Genomic DNA, 25,697 nt, shown 5'->3' on the forward strand with positions numbered 1-25,697 from the left:
GCAGAATAAAGAAACTAATTTACAATCATTTTTAACCATGCTAGCAGCATGGCTCTAGGGATGGCGATGTCGGCCTGTCTGTCAGGCAGTTGGTTCACCACTGTGGTCCAGACTAAAGTAACAATAAAAAAATCTCAATAATTTTTTTATTTGGTCAATACTTGTTTTAAGACCAAATAATTGCTAAACTAATTACATTCCCATCAGCCTCATCTGTAGTTTGAGTTTTGTGGTAATTAGCAAATGTGAGTATGCTAACAGGCTAAACTAGGTTTGTGAACATGGTAAACATTATACCTGCAAAACATTAACATGTTAGTGTTGCCATTGTGAATATATTATGATGCCAACCTTAGCTTTGAGCTCAAAGCACTGTTGTGCTAAAGTACAGCCTCACAGAGCTATTAGCATGGCTGTAGACTCTTAGTCCTGCTATCCCAATAGACATTTCCTTTTTCCTCATCTCTCAGGCTAATTTAAGTGTTTCGTACGAGAATAGCCGTCTTAGTCTTTGACCTGCATGTTTAAAAAAAATATATAGCTCTGCTTTTATCTTACTAAACATATTTCATGATTCCGTTACAAACAGACTGTAAAAAATAATGGACAAAGCTTCCGGGTTTGAAAAGTAAAGCCAATGCGGAAGTTGCCTTAAACCTACATTTTGTCTCATTTCCAATAGGAGGCGACTCCATTGGTACCAAAAAGAAGTCTATGGGGAAATGACTGTTGCATCGCGTGACACAACGGACCCAAACGCAGGACTAAGGTTCAACAAAAATGTTTATTTGAAAAAATAAAGGAAAGGGTAAAGGAGAGGGGACTCAGGGAGGACGGGGAGACCGAGGGCGAGGAAACTGAGGAAGGGGCACTGGAAATGGGGGTGCCGAGGAGCAGCAGAGGGGAAGGCTGGAAGCAGGCGTGGAGGCAGGGTGCCGCAGGGAGCCGCGAGGAGGGGAGCGGGGAGACCGAGGGCGAGGAAGCCGAATGTAGAAAGTTGATATGGGTTGATATGAGTCAATGATCACACCGAGTGTAAGCGACTGCATTTAATCCAAGCCTTCGATAACTGAGAGAAAATATAGACCAGATAGGAAGTGAACTACGCCACTGGGCATTCTGATTGGATAAGACAACACAGTACGGTGGCTCATAATGAACAAACTGCATAAACATTTAACCAAATGATCTACATCCCTTCCTTTTAGTCTTTAGCACCATCAAACAAGATAACACTGTTAAACATACCTTAGCAACTTAAATCAAACAAATAAGGTAAACTGAACGGCTCATATTTCACTTTAACATTTAGGCCTCTTCATAGCCTACTAATCACCATGAGTGTTTAAGTCCATCGAATGTCACAATACTAAACACGCTGGATAGCTGGGATGAAATTCCACATGTATTTGGGATTTGGTCTGCAGATTCGACCTGAACATGTGGTGTATTGTGTGTCGTGATTCCCAATGGGTGAGTGCGCTGTGTCATTGATTGCTGCAGTTTTAGACGGGTCTGCTTTTAGGCCTTCGCTTGTGAAGATGTGGCCTACGTATGCTACCTGGTCCAGGCGGAATTTACACTTGTTTGGGTTTAACCTGAGATTGACTTCCCATGCCCTTTCAAGCACCTTTCTCAAGTTGGCGTTGTGTTCAGCCACTCCGCGGCCTCCTATGATGATGTCATCGATGATGACTGAGAAGGGGTAGCCCGCAAACAGTTGTTCCATGGAGCGCTGAAATACTTCACTTGCGGAATTTATGCCGAAGGGCATCCTTAGAAATCTGTAGCGCCCAAATGGAGTGCTGAAAGTGGTCAACAGTGACGATTTCTTGTCGAGACGTATCTGCCAGAAAGAGTTTTTTGCATCCAGAACAGAAAACACTGTTGCCCCGGACATTTGTGCTGCCACCTCCTCAACGCTGCGCATTGGGTGATGGGGTCTTTTCAGTGCGGTGTTTTCTTTGGGGTTGATACATAGTCTGATTTCTCGCTTATCCTTCTTATGTGCCGCTACCATGGACAACACCCAGTCGGTTGGTTCTGTGACTGGTGTTATGACACCTATGCTTTGCATGCGTTCAAGTTCAGCTTTAACTCTTTCTTGCATTGCAACGGGGATACAGTGAGCTGGGCGGACCACAGGCTGTATGCTGGTATCCAAAATCATGGAGTATGTAACTGGAAGTTCTCCTAGCTCATCACTGAACAGGTCTTTGTACTGTGTGAATGTCTGTGAGCTGAAGTCCACGTCCAAGTCCAGTCTCCACGCTGATCTGGTGGACGTATGGACTCATTTTCACAATCCCCATGTCCACACATGCATGAAATCCTAGAAGTGGTTGCACTGCTCTGTCCACGATGAAAAACGGCAATGAGTGGTTCTGCTCCTTTGAGCAGCATGGTCTGGCGATGCCACTGGTCTCTATTCTGGTACCTCCATAAGCAACAAGGCTAGCTGCTTTCTTCTGCTTTACAAGTTGTTCACTGATGTTAAGTCTTCTGAAAGTGTCAAGTGACATCACATTGCATTTTGCTCCTGTGTCCACTTTCATCTCAGTGGGCTTGCCGTTTATATGCATCGTGACAAATCCTTCATCCTTTTCAGTGGCTTGTAGATTCACACAATCAACATGACTTCAACGCCATCCACATAAAATGTTCCATCTTCACGTTTGTTCCTCTATTTCTATCTCATTAACAGTCTGCCTGCCAGTTTTCTGTCTAGGATGTTGCCTATTTTGGTTGCACGGTTTAGACTTGCAGCAACTTTTAAAGTGGTTAAACTTTTGGCAACTGTGACACTGTTGTCCGAATGCTGGACACTTTTCCCGCTTAGCTGCGTGGCGGCCTCCACAATTATTGCACATCGTGACTGTCTGTGAGGGGGGCTGGGGCTTTGGCCACTGCATTCTATTTGGAGCTAGCCTAACTGCATCCACACTGGCAGCATTACTTTGTGATGCTAAAGTCTTGCTACTTTCCTCTGTCATCTCGTGTATCCGACAGGTTGAAATGGCTTTTGCAAGTGATAGCTCGCTATCCCTTAACAGAGCTTTTCTCAAAGTGTCACTGGTAAAGCCACACACAATGCGGTCACAGATCAGCGCCTCTGTTATGTCTCCGAAGTGGCAGCATTTAGCCTTAATCCTTAAGTCACTTATGAATGATTCAATGCTCTCACCTTGTTTCTGACCTCTGGTATGAAATTTGTGTCTTTCCATAGTCCTGTTGTTTTGATGATTGCAGATTTCCTGAAACTCTTTCTTCAAACACTCACAACACAGGCGCACTTCAGCTGCGTAGGCATAAGAACGCTTTTGTTCGATTGCGTCTGGGCCAGCAATGTTGAGAAGGATGTAAGCTTGGGTCTTTGCTGACTTGTCCGAATGTGCGGCAGCAATAAAAATGTCATACTCCCGCTCAAAAATACGCCAATTCTCGGCGAGGATCGGGTCTGCGAAATCCATCCACCATCACGTTGGGTAGAGCGATAGCTAGGCTAGGCTATGCTAGCATGGTCCAAAGCAACAAGCTGTTCAACGACGACCGAGAAAAAGAAAAAACTCACTGCCGAGAAATCCGTACTCGCTTCTGACACCATGTAGAAAGTTGATATGGGTTGATATGAGTCAACACCATGATCACACCGAGTGTAAGCGACTGCATTTAATCCAAGCCTTCGATAACTGAGAGACAATACAGACCAGAGAGAAAGTGAACTACGCCACTGGGCATTCTGATTGGATAAGACAACACAGTACGGTGGCTCATAATGAACAAACTGCATAAACATTTAACCAAATGATCTACACTGAGGAAGGAGCACTGGAAGCAGGGGAGCCGAGGAGCAGACGAGGGGAAGGCTGGAAGCAGGCGTGGACGCAGAGTGGAGCAGGACGCCGCGAGAGCTGCTAGTCAGCCGGGGTTTAGGGGAGCTGCTAGTCAGCCGGGACTCTGGGGAGCTGCTAGTCAGCCGGGACTCTGGGGAGCTGCTAGTCAGCTGGGGTTCAGGGGAGCTGCTAGTCAGCCGAGCTGCTAGTCAGCCGGGGTTCAGGGGAGCTGCTAGTCAGCCGGGACTCTGGGGAGCTGCTAGTCAGCCGGGGTTCAGGGGAGCTGCTAGTCAGCCGGGGTTCAGGGGAGCTGCTAGTCAGCCGGGGTTCAGGGGCGCTGCTAGCTACTTGTACAACAGCAACTTTCCCTCTTAAGCATTTAGCTTGGTGACTTGAGGAATGGCTTGGGTGAGGATGCTGATGGGTCTCAGGGGCCTCAGATGGCTCATCATGTTCCATTGTCAAACTGGGAGAAAACAGAGCTTGGTTTATGCGATTGGGGTCTAGTGGGTAGATCCCACTGCCCCTGAAACCTGCCTGTGCACTCTGTGGTGTTGCTGCACCTTTCCAGGCTTTTGAGAGCAGGGGGAAGAAGAGGGGTCTCTGCAGCTTTCTTCCACCATTCTCTCTGGTGTAGACCCGACCTGGCAGGTTCCAATGGTGCATCAAGCTTTTAAAGAATGCCCTGTTAGCTGGCTGGATAATGTGTGTTGTATGTGGAAGAAAACCCCCAACATGCACGTTGTTGTCTCTCATGAGTAAAGGAAGTCTGGCTGGATGTAGATGGGGGTCTTCTTTGGGCAGGTGGGCTAAAAACTGCTTTCCCCACTCCAAAAACAACTCAGAGGTGATCCATCCATTGTCTGATACTCTTACATGGATGTTGTTTGGTGCCCCAAAACACCAATTAGCCCGGAGCCTTTTGCCTTTAAAAATGATGAGTAGCAGACCATACTAGCCTGCTCCCCTACAACTCCCTACACTCGCATCTGTAGAGTTGATTTTGGCACGTTCTAGGCCCTAGCCAAGAGCCTTAACTTTGGTGTGGCCCCTACCTCCACTATCTCCCTGTACTCTTCAATGGCTCCCTTCATCCTGTTCTCACTTCACTTGTTGTATTTTGTGCTTGCCGTTTGTTCTTTCCCTGTGCTGTCCTTTTTGCTGTCTTCCTGCACCTCTCTTCCTCTCACTGGTGCCATTCTACTGTGCAATAGATTAATCAGGATTAGTTAGGGATAGGTTAAGAGGTCAAGGCTAAACTTAGTGTTGGGTTATTGTATTAGGGTAAACCTGGTGTTTTTTGCTAGCTAACACAAAATACTTCATGGACTAGCTGGATTTTGCTAGTCGTTTTTGACTGCACAGGTGGTTATAGGGTGAGCTAACCTAAGAATGCAACATTAACACTGTGTTTCTGAAAACACCATTACAATTAGATAGGTAAGTTACTGCTGACATTATTATTTATACATATATGTGCACCCACAACAATATGCTCAGTTGGTAGAGCAGGCGCACATATATAGAGGTGTATGCCTCGATGCAGAAGGTCCAGGGTTTGAGCATGTCTTCCCCCTCTCTCTCCCCTTTCATATCTAGCTGTCCTACCCATTAAAAGCGGAATGCCCCAAAAAATAAAAAAATAAAAAAAGTAATTCACTGTAGAACTTTCTTACCTATTGTTCTACACCTTAGGAGTGCCTAGCCCCTCATGACCTAATCAGGCAAACATGCATACACTCTCTTTAATTGAGCTGGTGAGCAGCTGATCTACTCCCCAAATCACAGGCAGAACCGTAGAAAAATACTATGAACCCATAAACTAAACAGGCATATGTCAAATAATAAATTTATCAAATAAAACATTACACTGAAATTAAAGATTAAGCAGACATAAAACATTGTTAATTTTGGGAACATAGGCTAGTGAAAAGGGAGAAAGGCAACCTTTTCACATTTCCTCCTCCCTTGGAAGCTTGCCATCAGGATGGCGAGACAGGAAGTCTGCCACAACATTAGAGCTCCCAAGCCGATGGTTCTTGTCATGACGGAAGATTTTCGGTTCCCTCTGTGCAGACAGGAAGGCCTCCAGCAGTTGAGCAGCTTTCTGGCCATTCTCAGGGTCGTGTTTCTTTCACCCACACTCTTACTTCAGGAGACAGGGTGCGGAGGAACTGCTCCAGGATCAGAACTTCTTCTTCCACTGTCTTCCGAGCAGGCTTTACCCATTTCTTGTAGAGATCTTTCAGTCGATGATAAAGCTCTTGAGGAGTCTCCCTAGGAAGGATGTCTGGCTCCTGAAACCACTGACGATACATTTCTTCATTTATCTCATACTTTGCGAAAATGGCCTCTTTAACCTTGTCATACTGTAGTCCGTTGACCCAGTCACATCCATAGCAACATAGGCATTTCTGGCCTTACCAGTCAGATAGGGAACCAGCTGCACAGCCCACTCTGCTCCAGGCCATCTGTAGGCTGTGGCTAACCACTCAAATTTTCTTAGATATTGTTCAATGTCATCTCTGTCTCCATCACTGTTCCTGCTTGTAGGCCTCTCTCTCCTGCGCTTGCATCTGCCTCTGAATCAAGGCGTACAGCTGGTTGAAGCCTTCTTGGTCAGGACCCCCGTGACCACCATCGTCTCCACCCAGGGTCTGGTCCTCCATGGCCCCCTGGTCGCTTAGAAGCACCCCTGGGTCATACTGCAAGGCTTTCCCCTGGTCACTCTGCATGGCCTTCTTCATGCTCCTGGTGTTGGGGCAACTTGGCTTCTTCAGGTTCTCCAGCTTCAGAGACAAAAAAAAAAATCCTACCATTGCCACCAAATGTCAGTCCACCCTCCTCATGCCAAGGCCGATGAGGTGGTGGGGCGTTTTGAGGAAGCTGGACAGGAAGCTTTTGAAGTGCAAAAGCTGTGGGGTTTAGAAACAAAACAACAAAAACATACTCAAACACAGGGCACAAATTGAACCCTGAGAAATACAAAAACTAATTTAAACAGAAAAATAACGTCAAACAAACATAACGGCAATCTCACAGCAAGCTGCCAAGTCCTTTCTTCCTTTACCTTCTTCTGAAGGCACTTTTAACGTCCCAGCCTTACCTAATTGGGACCTATCACCTGGTGATATAGGGTGAGCTGTCCTGAGAAAGCAACATTAACACTTTGTTTCTGAAAATACCATTACAATTAGATAGGTAAGTTACTGCTGACATTACTAGTTATACATATATGTGCACCCACAACAATATGCACCCCAAATATTATAAATATGTCATTCACTGCAGAACTATCTTACCTATTGTTCTACACCTTAGGAGTGCCTAGCCCCTCATGACCTAATGAGGCAAACCTGCATACACTCTCCTTAATTGATCTGCTGAACAGCTGATCTACGCCCCACATCACAGGCAGAACCATAGCAAAATACTATAAACTCATAAACCAAACAGGCCTATGTCAAATAATATATTTTTTTAAATAAACTAAAACATTACACTGAAATTAAAGATTAAGCAGACACAAAACATTGTTAATTTTGGGAACATAGGCTAGTGAAAAGGGAGATAAGCAGCCTTTTCACATGGACAATCTCCTGTTGTGTGGTTCATGGGTAAGGCCCTGTTTACATGTACATGGTTATTTTGAAAAACTGAGACATTTTCCTTTGTTTGTGCCCTTTGTTTACACGCAAACAGAGAATTCGCCTCTGAAAACGAGTCTTTCTAAAACCTCCGGCCAAAGTGGAGATTTTGGAAAACTTAATTTGCACGTTTGCATGTAAACTGAGACAAATGGAGGTTTAGGCAGCCGAGGAAGTGAGGAAGAGAAGAGAGAGTAAGTGATTCGTTGCTGTTGTTGCTATTTTCAGCATTCTGATTGGCTATCGTGGGCTTGAGCTTCGCGTTACACTGCCACCTACAGGTTTGGCATGCTCTTGACAGGATTGACGGCATATACATGTCTATGTATGTATGTTACGAACACTTTTCTGAAAACTGACCGCTGTGCACGATGTTATTTTTGAAAACGGAGAGGTTGAAATGTCCGTTTATGAAAATAGCCGGCCACGTGTAAACGTAGCATTAAAGGGAAACTCTGGACAATGTCGGGACCTGATTCCTCGTACATTGTCCATACTTCATATGTGAAATGGCTATAGACTCTCAGCTTGTTATCACCTTGTTCAAGCTCATCATTGAAGCTATATTTTGTTTTCACATTGAATTATTTAAACCCTAGACCTCACGTGGAATTTGATGTCTTGTGCTTCAGAATCTGGCAGTATTCTGAAGCACAGTATTTGGTATCTTTGACATCGCCACTAGAATTTAGATTTAAGTTTATGTAATTTAGACCAAAACCAAATCCATGTAAAATCCATTTACAGTGTGATACACTTTCAGACCTTCCCAAAATATCTTAGTAAAGTAGACTACCTAGTAATGCACCTACCTTAATGATCAGGCTAACTCTCTGTCTTAATAATACAAAATATGTCTTCAAGTTACAATTGTTGATGAATACTATACATTAATAAACACTTAAAATGAACTTATGCCATAACTTTTCTGCTAAAAAAAATTGGTAAACCCTGTAAATTTGGTAATATACAGGGTTTACGTTGTCAGTTATTTTGTATGTTTACTATACAGACATGGCTCTACAAACAGCTGGATAAACAAGTGCATTATAGACTGCCATGTCAGACTATTGTGGTCACACAAAAGGAAACTCATGTCTGTAAATTGTCCACTTACCAATCAGAAGGCCATACAGTGTGTAAGAGAGACTATTGTTTGTTATTCTGTATTGTAACTATAAAATTTGCTCATTGTATTGAATTCCCTATGGGAAAATCCATTCTACAGTCTTCTGGGGGGTACAGTCACATGGAAATGTGACAAATGCCCCTGAGCAGTCTATAGGCCTCTATACCATGTTGCTTGGTCAGGGGTTTACACAATGGGAGCCATAGATACTGTGGGTTTGGTCAGGTATAAAAGTAACAGTTAAAATAGGACCAACATCACTGTGCCAACATAGTTCTCTGAACTACTAACACCACAATCATGACCATGGGCAAGGTAAGAACACTCCCCTCACTAATTATTTTTAAGTGATTATCAATTATATCATATTATTTTTAGCTTTAATCCCTATTCCTTATATTTTGTCTTTTCTCAGATCATCTTCTACGAGGACAGGAACTTCCAGGGTCGCCACTATGAGTGCATGAGTGACTGCTCTGACATGTCCTCCTACCTGAGCAGGTGCCACTCCTGCAGGGTGGAGAGCGGCTGCTTCATGGTCTACGACCGCCCCAACTACATGGGTAACCAGTACTTCATGAGGAGGGGCGAGTACGCTGACTACATGAGCACGATGGGAATGAGAGACTGCATCAGGTCTTGCCGTATGATCCCCATGGTAGGTATAACACGGCATCTGTGATACTATTGTTCTACTACAGGTGACAACCCCCACAAAACTTGATATGAAGACATTAATTGGTTTTGTCTTTTTCCAAAAAACAGCACAGAGGTCAGTTCAGGATGAAGATCTATGAGAGGGAGAACTTCGGTGGTCAGAGTTACGAGCTGATGGACGACTGTGACAACATCATGGACCGTTACCGTATGAACGACTGCCAGTCCTGCCACGTGATGGACGGCCACTGGCTGATGTACGAGCAGCCCAACTACAGAGGCAGGATGATGTACATGAGGCCCGGAGAGTACAGGAGCTTCAGGGACATGGGCATGAGTGGCATGAGGTGGATGAGCATGAGGCGTATCATGGACATGTAAAAACAGTTGTGTAGAATATGTCTAAATAAGCCAAAATAATAAAACTTTTTTTGACAAAATATTTCTACCTGTTACCCTTCATTTAATATGAATTTAGTACATGATTGGGCAGCAATTCCTGTATTATGTGACTAGGGCATTCCGGTGATTTTTAGCGCACACCACTGACATACTTTGCATGTTTTTATATCTTTTTACATCAGAAAAAATCCTTTAAATATGTGAAACATAACAGATTGTGTTGTGATACAGTACTTGGTCCACACAGTACATACACAGAATGGCAGGTTGTACATTTGCTGGTTACTAATGCTTTGTAAATTACAAATATAAAAGGATAAAAATAGTAACCATCTTTTTGGCTTTTTTTGGGCACAAACTTTTTTGTGGTTTAAAGTCACCCCTACTTTTGATTTTCACATTATTTATATGAAGTATGATGAAGATAAAAGACGTGTTTTAATAGGATCATTTGTGTTTAATTGCTGTAGAGTAGAGTTACACCATAACAGATTTGCAAGTGCTGCACAGCACATTTCTCAGTTAATTTGGACTTTCTATGCCGTAAACACAAGGCCACTGCTTGGTCATGCAGCAACCTGCCATGCAATGTCTACATAAAGCTGTGGCGAACGCTCTGCGCTGGGGATGGTTGATACTGCAGCAAAGTGCAGCCAAACTAAAAGTTGGGGATAGTTTTACAACATCAATAACAGAGAATAGCTGCAGCCAATCAGTAACAGAGTCCTTGGATTCCTGTGACATGTAGACCTATGTTTACAAAGAATTTCTTCCCGCTTGAAACACAACAACACAACACAAAAATGTAATTATTGCAGTGAGCAGCACTTTGCCCCTGCTTGATGTGTTTTCAGCGTTAGGAAGAAAATTGACCCAACACACTATAATAAACGACAGAGGGTATATTATTGTAAACTTAACCAGGATTATAACCACCTATTCTGAACTTAAAAAAACATTTTGTCACTTGTGTGTTATTGTTATTGTAACATAAGTCATGTTAAGGCCCACAATGCAAAACACTGACATATCATATCACTGCAGAATATACAGACCCATGCTTTTAAAGCTCTTACTGTTTTGGGGATATTTAAAATAGGAAAGTAGGAATATAAACGGTCTACAATATATTCATGATCCCCAAAGGATTGAGTCCAATTATTTTGATGACCTCTTGACCTTTACTCTAGTGCCATCAAAACTGCACCTCACCAACACTTTATTTATATTGTCCAGTGTATGAATCCAAAGGCTTTTGTTGACCCTGGCCTTTGCTGACCTTTTCTCTGGCACCATCATCAGTGCCCCCAAAATATTAAAATTAGGGCTGTCAGCATTAACGCGTTTGCCGCGCTTTGCCATACTTCCTCGTACACAATCTACTGCTGCAGGCTGCAGGCATGATAGAGAAAGACAGCAGCAACACAATTCTGAATGGCGCTTTTTATTTTCCAAAACTCCCAGACGGGTCGAAAGCCATATGCACATTGTATAAAGCCGAATTAAAATATCACCGAAGCACGTCAAGCTTGAGCTACCACCTACAAGCTAAGCATAGTACAGTTAACGTGACTCAGGTTGATGCTAGTGGGCTCAGGCAAAGCACTATTTTGGAGAGTGCTACTTGCCGACCTGCGGATGAAACCAAATCCCCAAAAAAATGACTACAGCTCTTGCAAAATGGGTGGCAACTAACTGCAGACCTGTCAGCATCGTAGAAGACTCGGGTCTTAAAAACGTACTACGGTTGGCATGTTCTGACCATGGATGTATTAAGAGACCCGTTACATTGCCGTTGAGGGGGACAGTAGTTTCACGCATACACAGCCTGCACGACACGGAGAAAGCAGCCAAACTGGAACTGCTGCAAAGTGATGCAAGGTGATGAGTTACTGCACACTATATTGACTCTAGATTCAAATGTGTGACTAGATGCACACATTTTTCTTTTGTTTACAGTAAATAAATAAATAATAAACAAATACAAATCTTAAAATCAAGTTCATAAAGTCACTTTCTTTGCATTCATTTGATTCCCAGTCAAGATACACTGGTAAGAATTGCTTTCCATTGTTAATATGTACTTAAAAATAGTTCTGAAATGCAAAATAATAGAATTTTAATCATGTGATAAAACATGTGATTAATCGTGATTAACTATAGAAATTCAGTGATTTATCCCAATTAAAAAAAATTAATCGTTTGACAGCCCTATATTTTTATATTTTTAACGCAATTTGAATAAAACATATTGAGCCAGATAATCTAACAATGACCAACTAGAGAAAGTGGTCACTGTGATATGTACATGAATTAAGGTAACAAGATATTTAAGGAATTGTTTGATGTTTTGGAAAATCTACTTACTTAAGTCAAATTATTGCTTTAAGATAATGGTCTTTGTAATATGTGTTTTTTATGAGGCTGTTTTGATTTGATGTTTTGTTGGTAAGTTAAATGTATGTTTTTGGGTTGATATACCTGAGAAATACAACCAAAATCTTGTACAAACTGACTGTCAGTTATAGGCAGTGTGGACCAGGAAGACACACACCAGGCTATTGTTGAGTGGTCCAAAGAGCAAACTGCCATGCAACTCAAGAAAACAAACAAATTCAGACAACAAAAGCAAGGGGATTATGAGCAGCTTGATGATGCATACTGTACACAGGATTTAACAATGTAATGAAAATACAAAAAACATTTCAGTAGCTAATACGAGAATCAAAGAGGCAGAAAAGATGGTGGTGGGTTTTGCTGTAAATGTGAGATAAATGTAGCTATAAACACCTATTTAAAGTAGGGCTGTCAGCATTAACGCGTTAATTGCAATGCAATTAAGGGCCGAGCATAACGCATTTATTTTTTTTAATCGCATTAATCGCATGCCGCCATTTATTAATTTATTTTCACTTGACTTGGCTTTGCGTCGTGCCTAACAGGCTACTATTTTGACCCTTTGCCGCACTTTGCCATACTTCCTCGTACACATCCTACTGCTGCAGGCTGCAGGCATGATGGAGAAAGACAGCAGCAACACAATTCTGAATGGCGCTTTTTATTTTCCAAAAACTCCCGAACGGGTCGAAAGCTATATGCACGTTGTGTAAAGCCGGATTAAAATATCACGAAGCACGTCAACCTTGAGCTACCACCTACGAGCTAAGCATAGTACAGTTAACGTGACTCAGGTTGATGCTAGCGGGCTCAGGCAAAGCACTATTTTGGAGAGTGCTACTTGCCGACCTGCGGATGAAACCAAATCCAAAAAAATGACTACAGCTCTTGCAAAATGGGTGGCAACTAACTGCAGACCTGTCAGCATCGTAGAAGACTCGGGTCTTAAAGACGTACTACGGTTGGCATGTTCTGACCATGGATGTATTAAGAGACCCGTTACATTGCCGTTGAGGGGGACAGTAGTTCCACGCATACACAGCCTGCACGACACGGAGAAAGCAGCCAAACTGGAACTGCTGCAAAGTGATGCAAGGTGATCACTCGACGTCAGTGAGTAATCAAAATTATTTAGGAGTTACTGCACACAATATTGACTCTAGATTCAAATGTGTGACTAGATTCACACATTTTTCTTTTGTTTACAGTAAATAAATAAATAATAAACAAATACAAATCTTAAAATCAAGTTCATAAAGTCACTTTCTTTGCATTTGATTTCCAGTCAAGATACACTGGTAAGAATTGCTTTCCATTGATAATATGTACTTAAAAATAGTTCTGAAATGCAAAATAATAGAATTTTAATCATGTGATGAAACATGCGATTAATCGTGATTAACTATAGAAATTTAGCAATTAATCCCGATTAAAAAATAAATTAATCGTTTGACAGCCCTAAAAAAAATGTATTAAAAAGTCTTCAATTCATATTTTTGGAAATTAGTGTTTCACGAAAATAGGTCCTCGATAGTAAACAGTGAAATAAGTTTGGGTCAGAGTCTTCTTTTTAGCCTCTTTTAAAAACTTACTTTTATCGCAAAGTATATCCTACTTTAATCTGAGCTGCCTGTTTTTTTTTTTTTTCAATTGGTTATTAATTTCTTGTAGGCTTTTATGTCATTTTGTTCTTTTTGTGTTAGGAATGCTTTCTGTAATGAGAGAAATGGCCTTTCTAAAGACTACATGTGACCTAGTCCCTGAACAAAAATATACTGTACATAACCTCTGCATTCTGTTGGCTCCAATAGTGAGTTGCTGAGTAAGGGGGCTCTCTGAGGGGGAGGGGCATTCATTCGTTTGGTCGTGTATAAAAGGAAAGGGTTAAACAGGTAGGAAGGCAGTTCAGGAGCAACAACAAATCTACAGCCAACATGACCAACACCAACATGAACATGAGGGGCAAGGTACTTAGAAATATCTTTTCTGTAATTAGCATTTATTACTGTTTACAAAATAGGATCACCATATTCACCTTGCTGCTTTTTTTTGATCATTGAACCATTGAAATTTTTCCAGATCATCTTCTACGAGGAGAGGAACTTCCAGGGTCGCCACTATGAGTGCATGAGCGACTGCTCTGACATGTCCTCCTACCTGAGCAGGTGCCACTCCTGCAGGGTGGAGAGTGGCTGCTTCATGGTCTACGACCGTCCCAACTACATGGGAAACCAGTACTTCATGAGGAGGGGCGAGTACGCTGACTACATGAGCATGATGGGAATGAGAGACAGCATCAGGTCTTGCCGTATGATCCCCATGGTAGGTATAACACGGCATCAATCATATGGATTCTACTACAGGTGAAAACCCCCACAACATTTGATATTAAGACATTAATGTGTTTATCTTTTCTCCAAAAATCAGCACAGAGGTCAGTTCCGAATGAAGATCTATGAGAGGGAGAACTTTGGTGGTCAGAGTTATGAGCTGATGGACGACTGTGACAACATCATGGACCGTTACCGTATGAACGACTGCCAGTCCTGCCACGTGATGGACGGCCACTGGCTGATGTACGAGCAGCCCAACTACAGAGGCAGGATGATGTACATGAGGCCCGGAGAGTACAGGAGCTTCAGGGACATGGGCATGAGTGGCATGAGGTGGATGAGCATGAGGCGTATCATGGACTCCTGCTACTAAATGTTCACTGAATGTGTCAAATACCATTAAATAAATAATGTCACTCTTTTAACTTTTGTCAAGCTTTTTGTCTTACTGTCACAATAAAATAATATGCAGTATTATACATTATTGTACAAACAAATGAGTCATGAACATATAGCAAGTACATTTTCATTCTAAAATGTTTTAAATCTAATGGGAAAATTGGCTCTACAGTACATATTACTGTTAAACTCAATGAACAAAGGCTTTGACGGACCATTGATTTTGGAAGAAGGATTATTATTCTGTGTATATAACAATTAGTAAACATTACAGGCTAATAGGATACAGGATCATAATTAATAATTGGACAATGAACTCAAAATAGTACTTATATCTTATATATTTCAAAGCAACCTTAACATTTAATTTAATATTACATAATGAACTGTGTACACATTAGCAAATTCATTAATTAGCTAAATAACCTGCTCGCAGGTGTTGCTGATAAATGCAGGTCACGCCTTTCTTACAAAAGTGGTGGCTAAAGTATTTACAGCAGCGATCTTCAACTGGCGGCCCGTGCATGTTATAACAGGGAATGATATAGAGAGGGTTATCAATGGCCACTGGCACAACTGATGCTATGCATGTTACTGTAAGTATAATAAAACCTTTGTGAGTAAAAAGTCAATATTTATCAATACCCACTTACCTGTCTACAGGCATAAACATTTAGGAAGTGATATTTCAATCCTGCTCTGTCTACGCAGTTCGCTCTCGTCCATCTCGCTGTTTTACACAAACACAGCATGCTACTCTGCAAACAGTTTTTGCAGATTAGTAATAGTAATAGATATACCAATAAAAAGTAATAGTAATGATAGTTTTTGCAGAGTAGTAATAGTAATAGACATACCAACAAAAAGTAATAGTAATAATAGTTTTTGCAGAGTAGTAATAGTAATAGACATGCCAACAAAAACTAATAGTAATAATAGTTTTTGCAGAGTTAATTTTTTACAAACGAGCAAAAAACAAAAGCTGTAGGTTTGTTATCGTAGTTTGCTATAGAATGTTGAAATTTGGACAAATTTTAAAAAACGTAGCTGCCTCTCCGCTGGAGTGGTAAATCCATGGAACTATGACCAAAACAAATCCATGTGGCTACTTAATATGGACGTAAATGACGTCATTGTCATTTTTATACAGACTTTAACCATCTCTCCTCAGTGAACGGCCTCCTAATGAGACTATTTTCTAGTTAAGTAGCCTAGTTATTATTATGGATTTTCCATGTTTTTTAGGAGTCTGTGCACACTAATACATGTAAAAACTATAGCATTAATTTAGTAAGAAAGTGAAAATATCAAACAAGGATAGGCATATTAGGTATAAATAAATTTTATTTTCTTTATTTGAAAGTCTGGCCCTTAGAGTGTCTGCTTAGAAAATTCTGGCCCTTGGAAAACTGTAGTTGATGACCCCTGATTTACAGGTTTCAAACTATGAGTGAGCACCTGTATTCGTATATTGTACAAAACATGGAAGGCACTTCAAGATTTAAAAAAAAAAACATCCGATTAGAGGTTAAATTGCAGCTAACCCAAGATGTAGCCACTTAAGCGAACTAATATTAATGCCACTTAGCAACATTTAAGACATTATTACTCGTTATGCCTTATCTCACTAGCCAGTTCACTTAAATTCTGGTTAAATGTTAGATGAATTCAGCAATTATAGTTCTGTGTTTTGTTCCACCTAAAAAGATAAAGCATTGTGAATTTGCTAAACGTTAGCTGTGATTCCTGTGACTAGCTCCTTCTCTGTACGAACGTTGGCTGAGGCTCATGTGTTTATGAAAGTATTAATAGCTATTTGCCATACTAAACTGATGGAAAGAACAAGGCTTCTCGTTTTGAATAATTATAATTCATGGCCATTACATGAACCTATTGTTATATTATCCAGGAGTCTCTTTTTCTATGTTGAAGCAACATTGAGGATATTATTTTTTTAAACGTCCAAAACCACCAGGTCTTCCTTCTTTAACTTGGAAACTCTATATAGTAGAGGTACTGTATAGAGCTCAAGAGCGTGGTTCCGGAAGTAAAACTTCCATTAATTTCCTCCATAAAGATATTGATTATTAGCCATTATGTCTAAACCCTACAAGGTAGACTGACCATGAGCTACGAGGTTGCTGACCGAAATTATGGCCCTGTAGAAGCCACACGTCTGTATGATATTAACATTGTTAAAAGAAAAACATTTTTCAACGTTATTATCGCGATCTCATGGAGAATTACTACACTACCCACAATCTTAAGCGTAACAGTGACATCTCTGATTAGTGGGACTCGCTGTTACCATGGAAATGTTTACTGCACCCGCGAACCAGGAAGGGCTAGCGAGCTGTTTCGCTGAATCAAATGTTTTATAGTCACGATTCATCTCGTAGCTGGATGGTTTGGTTCCAGGCTTAAAAATCTTCATATAATCATTTAATGAAACGTCAGTGGAGATGTTGAATGGTGAAAATCACTTCCGGAACGAGAGCTGTTACAAAAGTAGGCGGTCACTGTTGAGCTCTATAACACAAGATTTCAACTCAACATTGTCATTTACTGCAGTCTGGGGTCACGGTACATTATGTTTTCATTAACAGGTAAAACAAGATCATTTAAAATATGATTTTATTTTTAAATTTATTTGAAATATGTAAATGCTAAACAGTACATTATGGTGTAGCCAACTCCTGTCAATATCAGAATCATACAAACGTCAAAACTAAAATTAACATTTTTAGTTGATAATTAATACCAAATAACACATCTGAGCATATTCAAACTTTGACTAAATTATTTATATTGTAATGTATTTATAATTATTCATTATTAGTCTTTGAATAAGTTTAATAAACTGTATGCATTTGCTGAATATTTTGTTCAGTTTTTCTGATTTACTTCAACTCATACAGTATATTCAGACTACACAATGTTTTTTGTCTATTAAAATCATCACTGTGTCAGATTAGATGATTATAGAGTCATATATTCTTACTGACATTACAGACTACACGTTGGGCCCCCGACCATAGGAACCTTCTAGGAACAAGAATGTAAACACACGTTGGCGTCCAAAGCGTTGTGTTTGATATCTTGTGTTTTGAAAAAACTAATAAAAGAAAGAAGTAATGACCTTTCCTCTGTTTCACAGTTCCACCTAGCCACACTAACATCATTCCTCATCACCATGTTTACGGTTCTGTACTCCTATGGGTCAACGCCATGAAACATGTGGAATTTGTCATTGGTCTAATCTGCGAAAGACGGCAAAAAATGCTAGTATTTTTGTTGGGATGTCACAAGGCATCACAGACGCAGCGTCAGATGACAAAAAATTTAAATAACCTCTGCTTTCTGTTGGCTTCCATAGTAAGTTGCTGAGTAAGGGGGCTCTCTGAGGGGGAGGGGGCACTCATTCTTTACGTTTGGTCGTGTATAAAAGGAAAGGGTTAAACAGGAAGGCAGTTCAGGAGCAACAGCACATCTACAGCCAACATGACCAACACCGACATGAACATGAGGGGAAAGGTACTTTTAAAAATCTTTTTGTAATTAGCTACAAAATAGGATCACTAAATTCACCTTGCTGCTTTTTTTTCTCACCATTTTAATTCACTATTTCCAGATCATCTTCTACGAGGAGAGGAACTTCCAGGGTCGCCACTATGAGTGCATGAGCGACTGCTCTGACATGTCCTCCTACATGAGCAGGTGCCACTCTTGCAGGGTGGAGAGCGGCTGCTTCATGGTCTACGACCGTCCCAACTACATGGGAAACCAGTACTTCATGAAGAGGGGCGAGTACGCTGATTACATGAGCATGATGGGAATGAGAGACTGCATCAGGTCTTGCCGTATGATTCCCATGGTAGGTATAACACAACATCCATGATACTATATTTCAACATTATACGGGTAAAAAACAGCACAGAACTTGATATCAAGACATTTATTTGTTTTTGTTCTCTCCAAAAAACAGCACAGAGGTCAGTTCAGGATGAAGATCTATGAGAGGGAGAACTTTGGTGGTCAGAGTTACGAGATGATGGACGACTGTGACAACATCATGGACCGTTACCATATGAACGACTGCCAGTCCTGCAACGTGATGGACGGCCACTGGCTGATGTACGAGCAGCCCAACTACAGAGGCAGGATGATGTACATGAGGCCCGGAGAGTACAGGAGCTTCAGGGACATGGGCATGAGCGGCATGAGGTGGATGAGCATGAGGCGTATCATGGACTCCTGCTACTAAATGTTCACTGAATGTGTCAAATACCATTAAATAAATAATGTCTGCACTCTTTAACTTTTGTCAAGCTTTTTGTATTACTGTCACAATGAAATAATATGCAGTATTATACATTTTTGTACAAACAACTGAGTCATGAACATATAGCAAGTACATTTGTATTCTAAACTGTTTTAAATCTAATGGGAAAATTGGCTCTACAGTACATAGTACTGTTAAACCCAACAAACAAAGGCTGTGACAGACCATTGATTCTCACTGTTTTGTTCCGTACTAAACTGATGGAAAGAACAAGGCTTCTTGTTTGGAATAATTATAATCGATGGCCAAAACATATAAAGCTATAATATTGTTAAATTAGCCATTGAAGATACAATTAACAAAAAACTTCAGAAAACAGCTGTGATTCCTCTGACTGGCTCTTCTATATGAATGTTGGATGAGGCTCATGTGGGTATCAAAGTATTTAGAGCAATTTGTCATACTAAACTGATGGAAAGAACAAGGCTTCTCGTTTTGAATAATTCAAATTCATGGCCATTACATGAACCTATTATTAAATTATCCAGGAGTCTCTGTTTCTATGTCGAAGCAACATTGAGGATATTATTTTTTTAAACGTCCAAAACCACCAGGTCTTCCTTCTTTAACTTGGAAACTCTATATAGTAGAGGTACTGTATAGAGCTCAAGAGCGTGGTTCCGGAAGTAAAACTTCCATTAATTTTCTCCAAAAAGACTTTTATTATTGGCCATTATGTCTAAACCGTACAAGATAGACTGACCATGAGCTACAAGGTTGTTAACCGAAAGTTTATCGCCCTGTAGAAGCCACACGTCTGTATGATATTAACATTGTTAAAACAAAAAAAAATGTCAACGTTATAATCGCGATCTCATGGAGAATTACTACACTACCCACAATCCTAAGCATAACAGTGACATCTCTGATTAGTGGGACTCGCTGTTACCATGGAAATGTTTACTGCACCGCGACCCAGGAAGGGCTAGCGAGCTGTTTCGCCGAATCAAATGTTTTATAGTCACGATTCATCTCGTAGCTGGATGGTTTGGTTCCAGGCGTAAAAATCTTCATATAATCATTTAATGAAACGTCAGTGGAGATGTTGAATGGTGAAAATCACTTCCGGAACGAGAGCTGTTACAAAAGTAGGCGGTCACTGTTGAGCTCTATAACACAAGATTTCAACTCAACATTGTCATTTACTGCAGTCTGGGGTCACGGTACATTATGTTTTCATTAACAGGTAAAACAAGATCATTTAAAATATGATTTTATTTTAAAATTTATTTGAAATATGTAAATGCTAAACAGTACATTATGGTGTAGCCAACTCCTGTCAATATCAGAATCATACAAACGTCAAAACTAAAGTTAACATTTTTAGTTGATAATTTATACCAAATAACACATCTGAGCATTTTCAAACTTTGACAAAATTATTTATATTGTAATGTATTTATAATTATTCATTATTAGTCTTTGAATAAGTTTAATAAACTGTATGCATTTGCTGAATATTTTGTTCTGCTTTTCTGATTTACTTCAACTCATACAGTATATTCAGACTACACAATGTTTTTTGTCTATTAAAATCATCACTGTGTCAGATTAGATGATTATAGAGTCATATACAGTATAGACCTTTTTCACGGCAGACATGTTGACATGTCATAGTAGGAAAAGCACAGGTGTATTCAAAACCATTAATGATGGCTGCGTTCCACTTAGGAGAGGTCCTGGTATTGTGCATGCTGACTCACTGAAATAGCTTACTGGGACACTTGATGGAATTGAGCCATCGTTAAGGTTATCAATTTCAGCTGTGCTTTTCTTACTATGACAAGTCAAAATGTCTGCTGTGAGAAAGGTCCATTCTTACCGTAAGTCGACCGAGAGACATTACAGATTACACGTTGGCCCCCTGACCATATGAGGGACCGACTTCCAGGAACAAGAATGTAAACACATATTGGCGTCCAAAGCGTTGTGTTTGATATCTTGTGTTATGAAAAGCCTAATAAAAGAAATAAGTAATGACCTTTCCTCTGTTTCACAGTTCCACCTAGCCACACTAACATCATTCCTCATCACCATGTTTACAGTTCTGTACTCCTATGGGTCAACGCCATGAAACACGTGAAATTTGTCATTGGTCTACTCTGCGAAAGTAGAGTTGACCAACAAAAATTTTTGTTGGGATGTCACGAGGCATCACAGACGCAGCGTCAGTTGACAAAAAATATAAATAACCTCTGCTTTTTGTTGGCTTCAATACTAAGTTGCTGAGTAAGGGGGCTCTCTGAGGGGGAGGGGGCACTCATTCTTTACCTTTGGTCGTGTATAAAAGGAAAAGGTTAAACAGATAGGAAGGCAGTTCAGGAGCAGCAGCAAATCTACAGCCAACATGACCAACATGAACATGAGGGGAAAGGTACTTTTAAAATCTTTTTGTAATTAGCATAAATTACTGTTTACAAAATAGGATCACTAAATTCACCTTGCTGCTTTTTTTTCTCACCATTACAATTTACTATTTTCAGATTATCTTCTACGAGGAGAGGAACTTCCAGGGTCGCCACTATGAGTGCATGAGCGACTGCTCTGACATGTCCTCCTACATGAGCAGGTGCCACTCTTGCAGGGTGGAGAGCGGCTGCTTCATGGTCTACGACCGTCCCAACTACATGGGAAACCAGTACTTCATGAAGAGGGGCGAGTACGCTGACTACATGAGCATGATGGGAATGGGGGACAGCATCAGGTCTTGCCGTATGATTCCCATGGTAGGTATAACACAACATCCATGATACTATATTTCAACATTATACGGGTAAAAAACAGCACAGAACTTGATATCAAGACATTTATTTGTTTTTGTTCTCTCCAAAAAACAGCACAGAGGTCAGTTCAGGATGAAGATCTATGAGAGGGAGAACTTTGGTGGTCAGAGTTACGAGCTGATGGACGACTGTGACAACATCATGGACCGTTACCGTATGAACGACTGCCAGTCCTGCCACGTGATGGACGGCCACTGGCTGATGTACGAGCAGCCCAACTACAGAGGCAGGATGATGTACATGAGGCCCGGAGAGTACAGGAGCTTCAGGGACATGGGCATGAGTGGCATGAGGTGGATGAGCATGAGGCGTATCATGGACTCCTGCTACTAAATGTTCACTGAATGTGTCAAATACCATTAAATAAATAATGTCTGCACTCTTTTAACTTTTGTCAAGCTTTTTGTCTTACTGTCACAATGAAATAATATGCAGTATTATACATTATTGTACAAACAAATGAGTCATAAACATATAGCAAGTACATTTGTATTCTAAAATGTTTTAAATCTAATGGGAAAATTGGCTCTACAGTACATAGTACTGTTAAACCCAACAAACAAAGGCTGTGACAGACCATTGATTCTCACTGTTTTGTTCCGTACTAAACTGATGGAAAGAACAAGGCTTCTTGTTTGGAATAATTAAAATCGATGGCCAAAACATATAAAGCTATAATATTGTTAAATTAGCCATTGAAGATACTATTAACAAAAAACTTCAGAAAACAGCTGTGATTCCTCTGACTGGCTCTTCTATATGAATGTTGGATGAGGCTCATGTGGGTATCAAAGTATTTAGAGCAATTTGTCATACTAAACTGATGGAAAGAACAAGGCTTCTCGTTTTGAATAATTCAAATTCATGGCCATTACATGAACCTATTATTAAATTATCCAGGAGTCTCTGTTTCTATGTCGAAGCAACATTGAGGATATTATTTTTTTAAACGTCCAAAACCACCAGGTCTTCCTTCTTTAACTTGGAAACTCCATATAGTAGAGGTACTGTATAGAGCTCAAGAGCGTGGTTCCGGAAGTAAAACTTCCATTAATTTTCTCCATAAAGACTTTTATTATTAGCCATTATGTCTAAACCGTACAAGATAGACTGACCATGAGCTACAAGGTTGTTAACCGAAAGTTTATCGCCCTGTAGAAGCCACACGTCTGTATGATATTAACATTGTTAAAACAAAAAAAATGTCAACGTTATAATCGCGATCTCATGGAGAATTACTACACTACCCACAATCCTAAGCATAACAGTGACATCTCTGATTAGTGGGACTCGCTGTTACCATGGAAATGTTTACTGCACCCGAGAACCAGGAAGGGCTAGCGAGCTGTTTCGCTGAATCAAATGTTTTATGGTCACGATTCATCTCGTAGCTGGATGGTTTGGTTCCAGGCTTAAAAATCTTCATATAATCATTTAATGAAACGTCAGTGGAGATGTTGAATGGTGAAAATCACTTCCGGAACGAGAGCTGTTACAAAAGTAGGCGGTCACTGTTGAGCTCTATAACACAAGATTTCAACTCAACATTGTCATTTACTGCAGTCTGGGGTCACGGTACATTATGTTTTCATTAACAGGTAAAACAAGATCATTTAAAATATGATTTTATTTTAAAATTTATTTGAAATATGTAAATGCTAAACAGTACATTATGGTGTAGCCAACTCCTGTCAATATCAGAATCATACAAACGTCAAAACTAAAGTTAACATTTTTAGTTGATAATTTATACCAAATAACACATCTGAGCATTTTCAAACTTTGACAAAATTATTTATATTGTAATGTATTTATAATTATTCATTATTAGTCTTTGAATAAGTTTAATAAACTGTATGCATTTGCTGAATATTTTGTTCTGCTTTTCTGATTTACTTCAACTCATACAGTATATTCAGACTACACAATGTTTTTTGTCTATTAAAATCATCACTGTGTCAGATTAGATGATTATAGAGTCATATACAGTATAGACCTTTTTCACGGCAGACATGTTGACATGTCATAGTAGGAAAAGCACAGGTGTATTCAAAACCATTAATGATGGCTGCATTCCACTTAGGAGAGGTCCTGGTATTGTGCATGCTGACTCACTGAAATAGCTTACTGGGACACTTGATGGAATTGAGCCATCGTTAAGGTTATCAATTTCAGCTGTGCTTTTCTTACTATGACAAGTCAAAATGTCTGCTGTGAGAAAGGTCCATTCTTACCGTAAGTCGACCGAGAGACATTACAGATTACACGTTGGCCCCCTGACCATATGAGGGACCGACTTCCAGGAACAAGAATGTAAACACATATTGGCATCCAAAGCGTTGTGTTTGATATCTTGTGTTATGAAAAGCCTAATAAAAGAAAGAAGTAATGATGTTTCCTCTGTTTCACAGTTCCACTTAGCCACACTAACATCATTCCTCCATTACAATTCACTATTTTCAGATTATCTTCTACGAGGAGAGGAACTTCCAGGGTCGCCACTATGAGTGCATGAGCGACTGCTCTGACGTGTCCTCCTACATGTGCAGGTGCCACTCCTGCAGGGTGGAGAGCGTCTGCTTCATGGTCTACGACTGCCCCAACTACATGGGAAACCAGTACTTCATGAGGAGGGGAGAGTATGCTGATTACATGAGCATGATGGGAATAAGAGAATGCATCAGGTCTTGCCGTATGATCCCCATGGTAGGTAAACCACGGCATCCATCATACTGATTCTACTACGGGTGAAAACCCCCACAAATCTTGATATTAAGACATTAATGTGTTTATCTTTTCTCCAAAAAACAGCACAGAGGTCAGTTCAGGATGAAGATCTATGAGAGGGAGAACTTTGGTGGTCAGAGTTACGAGCTGATGGACGACTGTGACAACATCATGGACCGTTATCGTATGAATGACTGCCAGTCCTGCCACGTGATGGACGGCCACTGGCTGATGTACGAGCAGCCCAACTACAGAGGCAGGATGATGTACATGAGGCCCGGAGAGTACAGGAGCTTCAGGGACATGGGCATGAGTGGCATGAGGTGGATGAGCATGAGGCGTATCATGGACTCCGGCTACTAAATTTGTATTGAATGTAACAAATTCCATTAAATAAATAATTTATGCACTATTACTATACTTTTGTCAAGCTTATTGTCCAACTGTCACTATGAACTATTATGCAGTATTTTACCAATATATACTGTGTGTATATATATACTGTATATATATATATATATATATATATATATATATATATGATTCATGAAATTATATATATTACACTGTAGCCAGTGTGTGTTTATGACAGCCCGGCAAGCGAGCTTGTTAACTTTACACCCACACTAGCTTGTGGAGCTTTATAACTCAGAAAAGGCAGATAGCCACAGGTTCTCAATAATCTTATAATGGATATTTGTGTTGTGTTATTTAAACAAATGATCGGGAAAATAAACACCACAAGTCTCTGGAGAGAGCTAGAGTCAGCTCACAGCAGGGTCTTTGAGCATGGCAGGCCGTCCAGCTAGATAGCGACCCGGCAGGCTGTCGCATCAGTTTGAGGAGCTTCTCAACTCGGAGAAAGTTTGCAATCCGCCATTAATTTTCGTAAAATGGTCCATGTTCGAACTCTACACAGTTTCTTGCATAAAAAAGTCTGAGAAGTGAATTTTGTGATGAAATAGCATATGAAAATTGTTACATGTTACATTACATTACATGTCATTTAGCTGACGCTTTTATCCAAAGCGACTTACAATTAAGTGCT

At 40.4% G+C, this 25,697-nt stretch overlaps 6 protein-coding genes across 6 annotated transcripts in view; all 6 read left to right on the forward strand.

Moving 5' to 3' along the window:
- The first annotated feature begins 8,829 nt into the window (after positions 1-8,829).
- Positions 8,830-9,708, forward strand: LOC116052311 (gamma-crystallin M3-like). Its single transcript, XM_031302943.2, has 3 exons — positions 8,830-8,924; positions 9,025-9,267; positions 9,375-9,708. Exons 1-3 carry the CDS (start codon positions 8,910-8,912, stop codon positions 9,645-9,647), a joined length of 531 nt encoding a protein of 176 aa, XP_031158803.1. The 5' UTR covers positions 8,830-8,909; the 3' UTR covers positions 9,648-9,708.
- Positions 8,887-25,697, forward strand: part of LOC116051410 (gamma-crystallin M3-like) — a 160,778-nt gene continuing 143,967 nt past the window's right edge. Inside the window, exon 1 of the mRNA XM_036004395.1 lies at positions 8,887-8,924. Coding sequence (XP_035860288.1) covers positions 8,910-8,924 — 15 coding nt within the window. The 5' untranslated portion in view covers positions 8,887-8,909. The remainder of the gene's footprint in view (positions 8,925-25,697) is intronic.
- On the forward strand, positions 13,932-14,808 carry LOC116051634 (gamma-crystallin M3-like). The gene is made up of 3 exons (XM_031302196.2): positions 13,932-14,032; positions 14,145-14,387; positions 14,493-14,808. Exons 1-3 carry the CDS (start codon positions 14,000-14,002, stop codon positions 14,769-14,771), a joined length of 555 nt encoding a protein of 184 aa, XP_031158056.1. The 5' UTR covers positions 13,932-13,999; the 3' UTR covers positions 14,772-14,808.
- LOC116052634 (gamma-crystallin M3-like) lies at positions 18,270-19,115 on the forward strand. The gene is made up of 3 exons (XM_031303480.2): positions 18,270-18,331; positions 18,429-18,671; positions 18,783-19,115. Exons 1-3 carry the CDS (start codon positions 18,299-18,301, stop codon positions 19,059-19,061), a joined length of 555 nt encoding a protein of 184 aa, XP_031159340.2. The 5' UTR covers positions 18,270-18,298; the 3' UTR covers positions 19,062-19,115.
- On the forward strand, positions 21,457-22,310 carry LOC116051714 (gamma-crystallin M3-like). Its single transcript, XM_036004404.1, has 3 exons — positions 21,457-21,513; positions 21,623-21,865; positions 21,977-22,310. The coding sequence occupies exons 1-3, from the start codon at positions 21,487-21,489 to the stop codon at positions 22,253-22,255; spliced, it is 549 nt and encodes a 182-aa protein (XP_035860297.1). The 5' UTR covers positions 21,457-21,486; the 3' UTR covers positions 22,256-22,310.
- Positions 24,377-25,027, forward strand: LOC116052732 (gamma-crystallin M2-like; the record flags this gene model as incomplete). Its single annotated transcript, XM_031303573.2, has 2 exons — positions 24,377-24,628; positions 24,734-25,027. Coding segments are annotated over 2 exons (531 nt in total), but the record flags the coding sequence as incomplete, so codon positions are not given.

The sequence above is a fragment of the Sander lucioperca genome, chromosome 8 (assembly GCF_008315115.2).
Source record: "Sander lucioperca isolate FBNREF2018 chromosome 8, SLUC_FBN_1.2, whole genome shotgun sequence".
In the NCBI taxonomy this organism is placed as follows: domain Eukaryota; kingdom Metazoa; phylum Chordata; class Actinopteri; order Perciformes; family Percidae; genus Sander; species Sander lucioperca.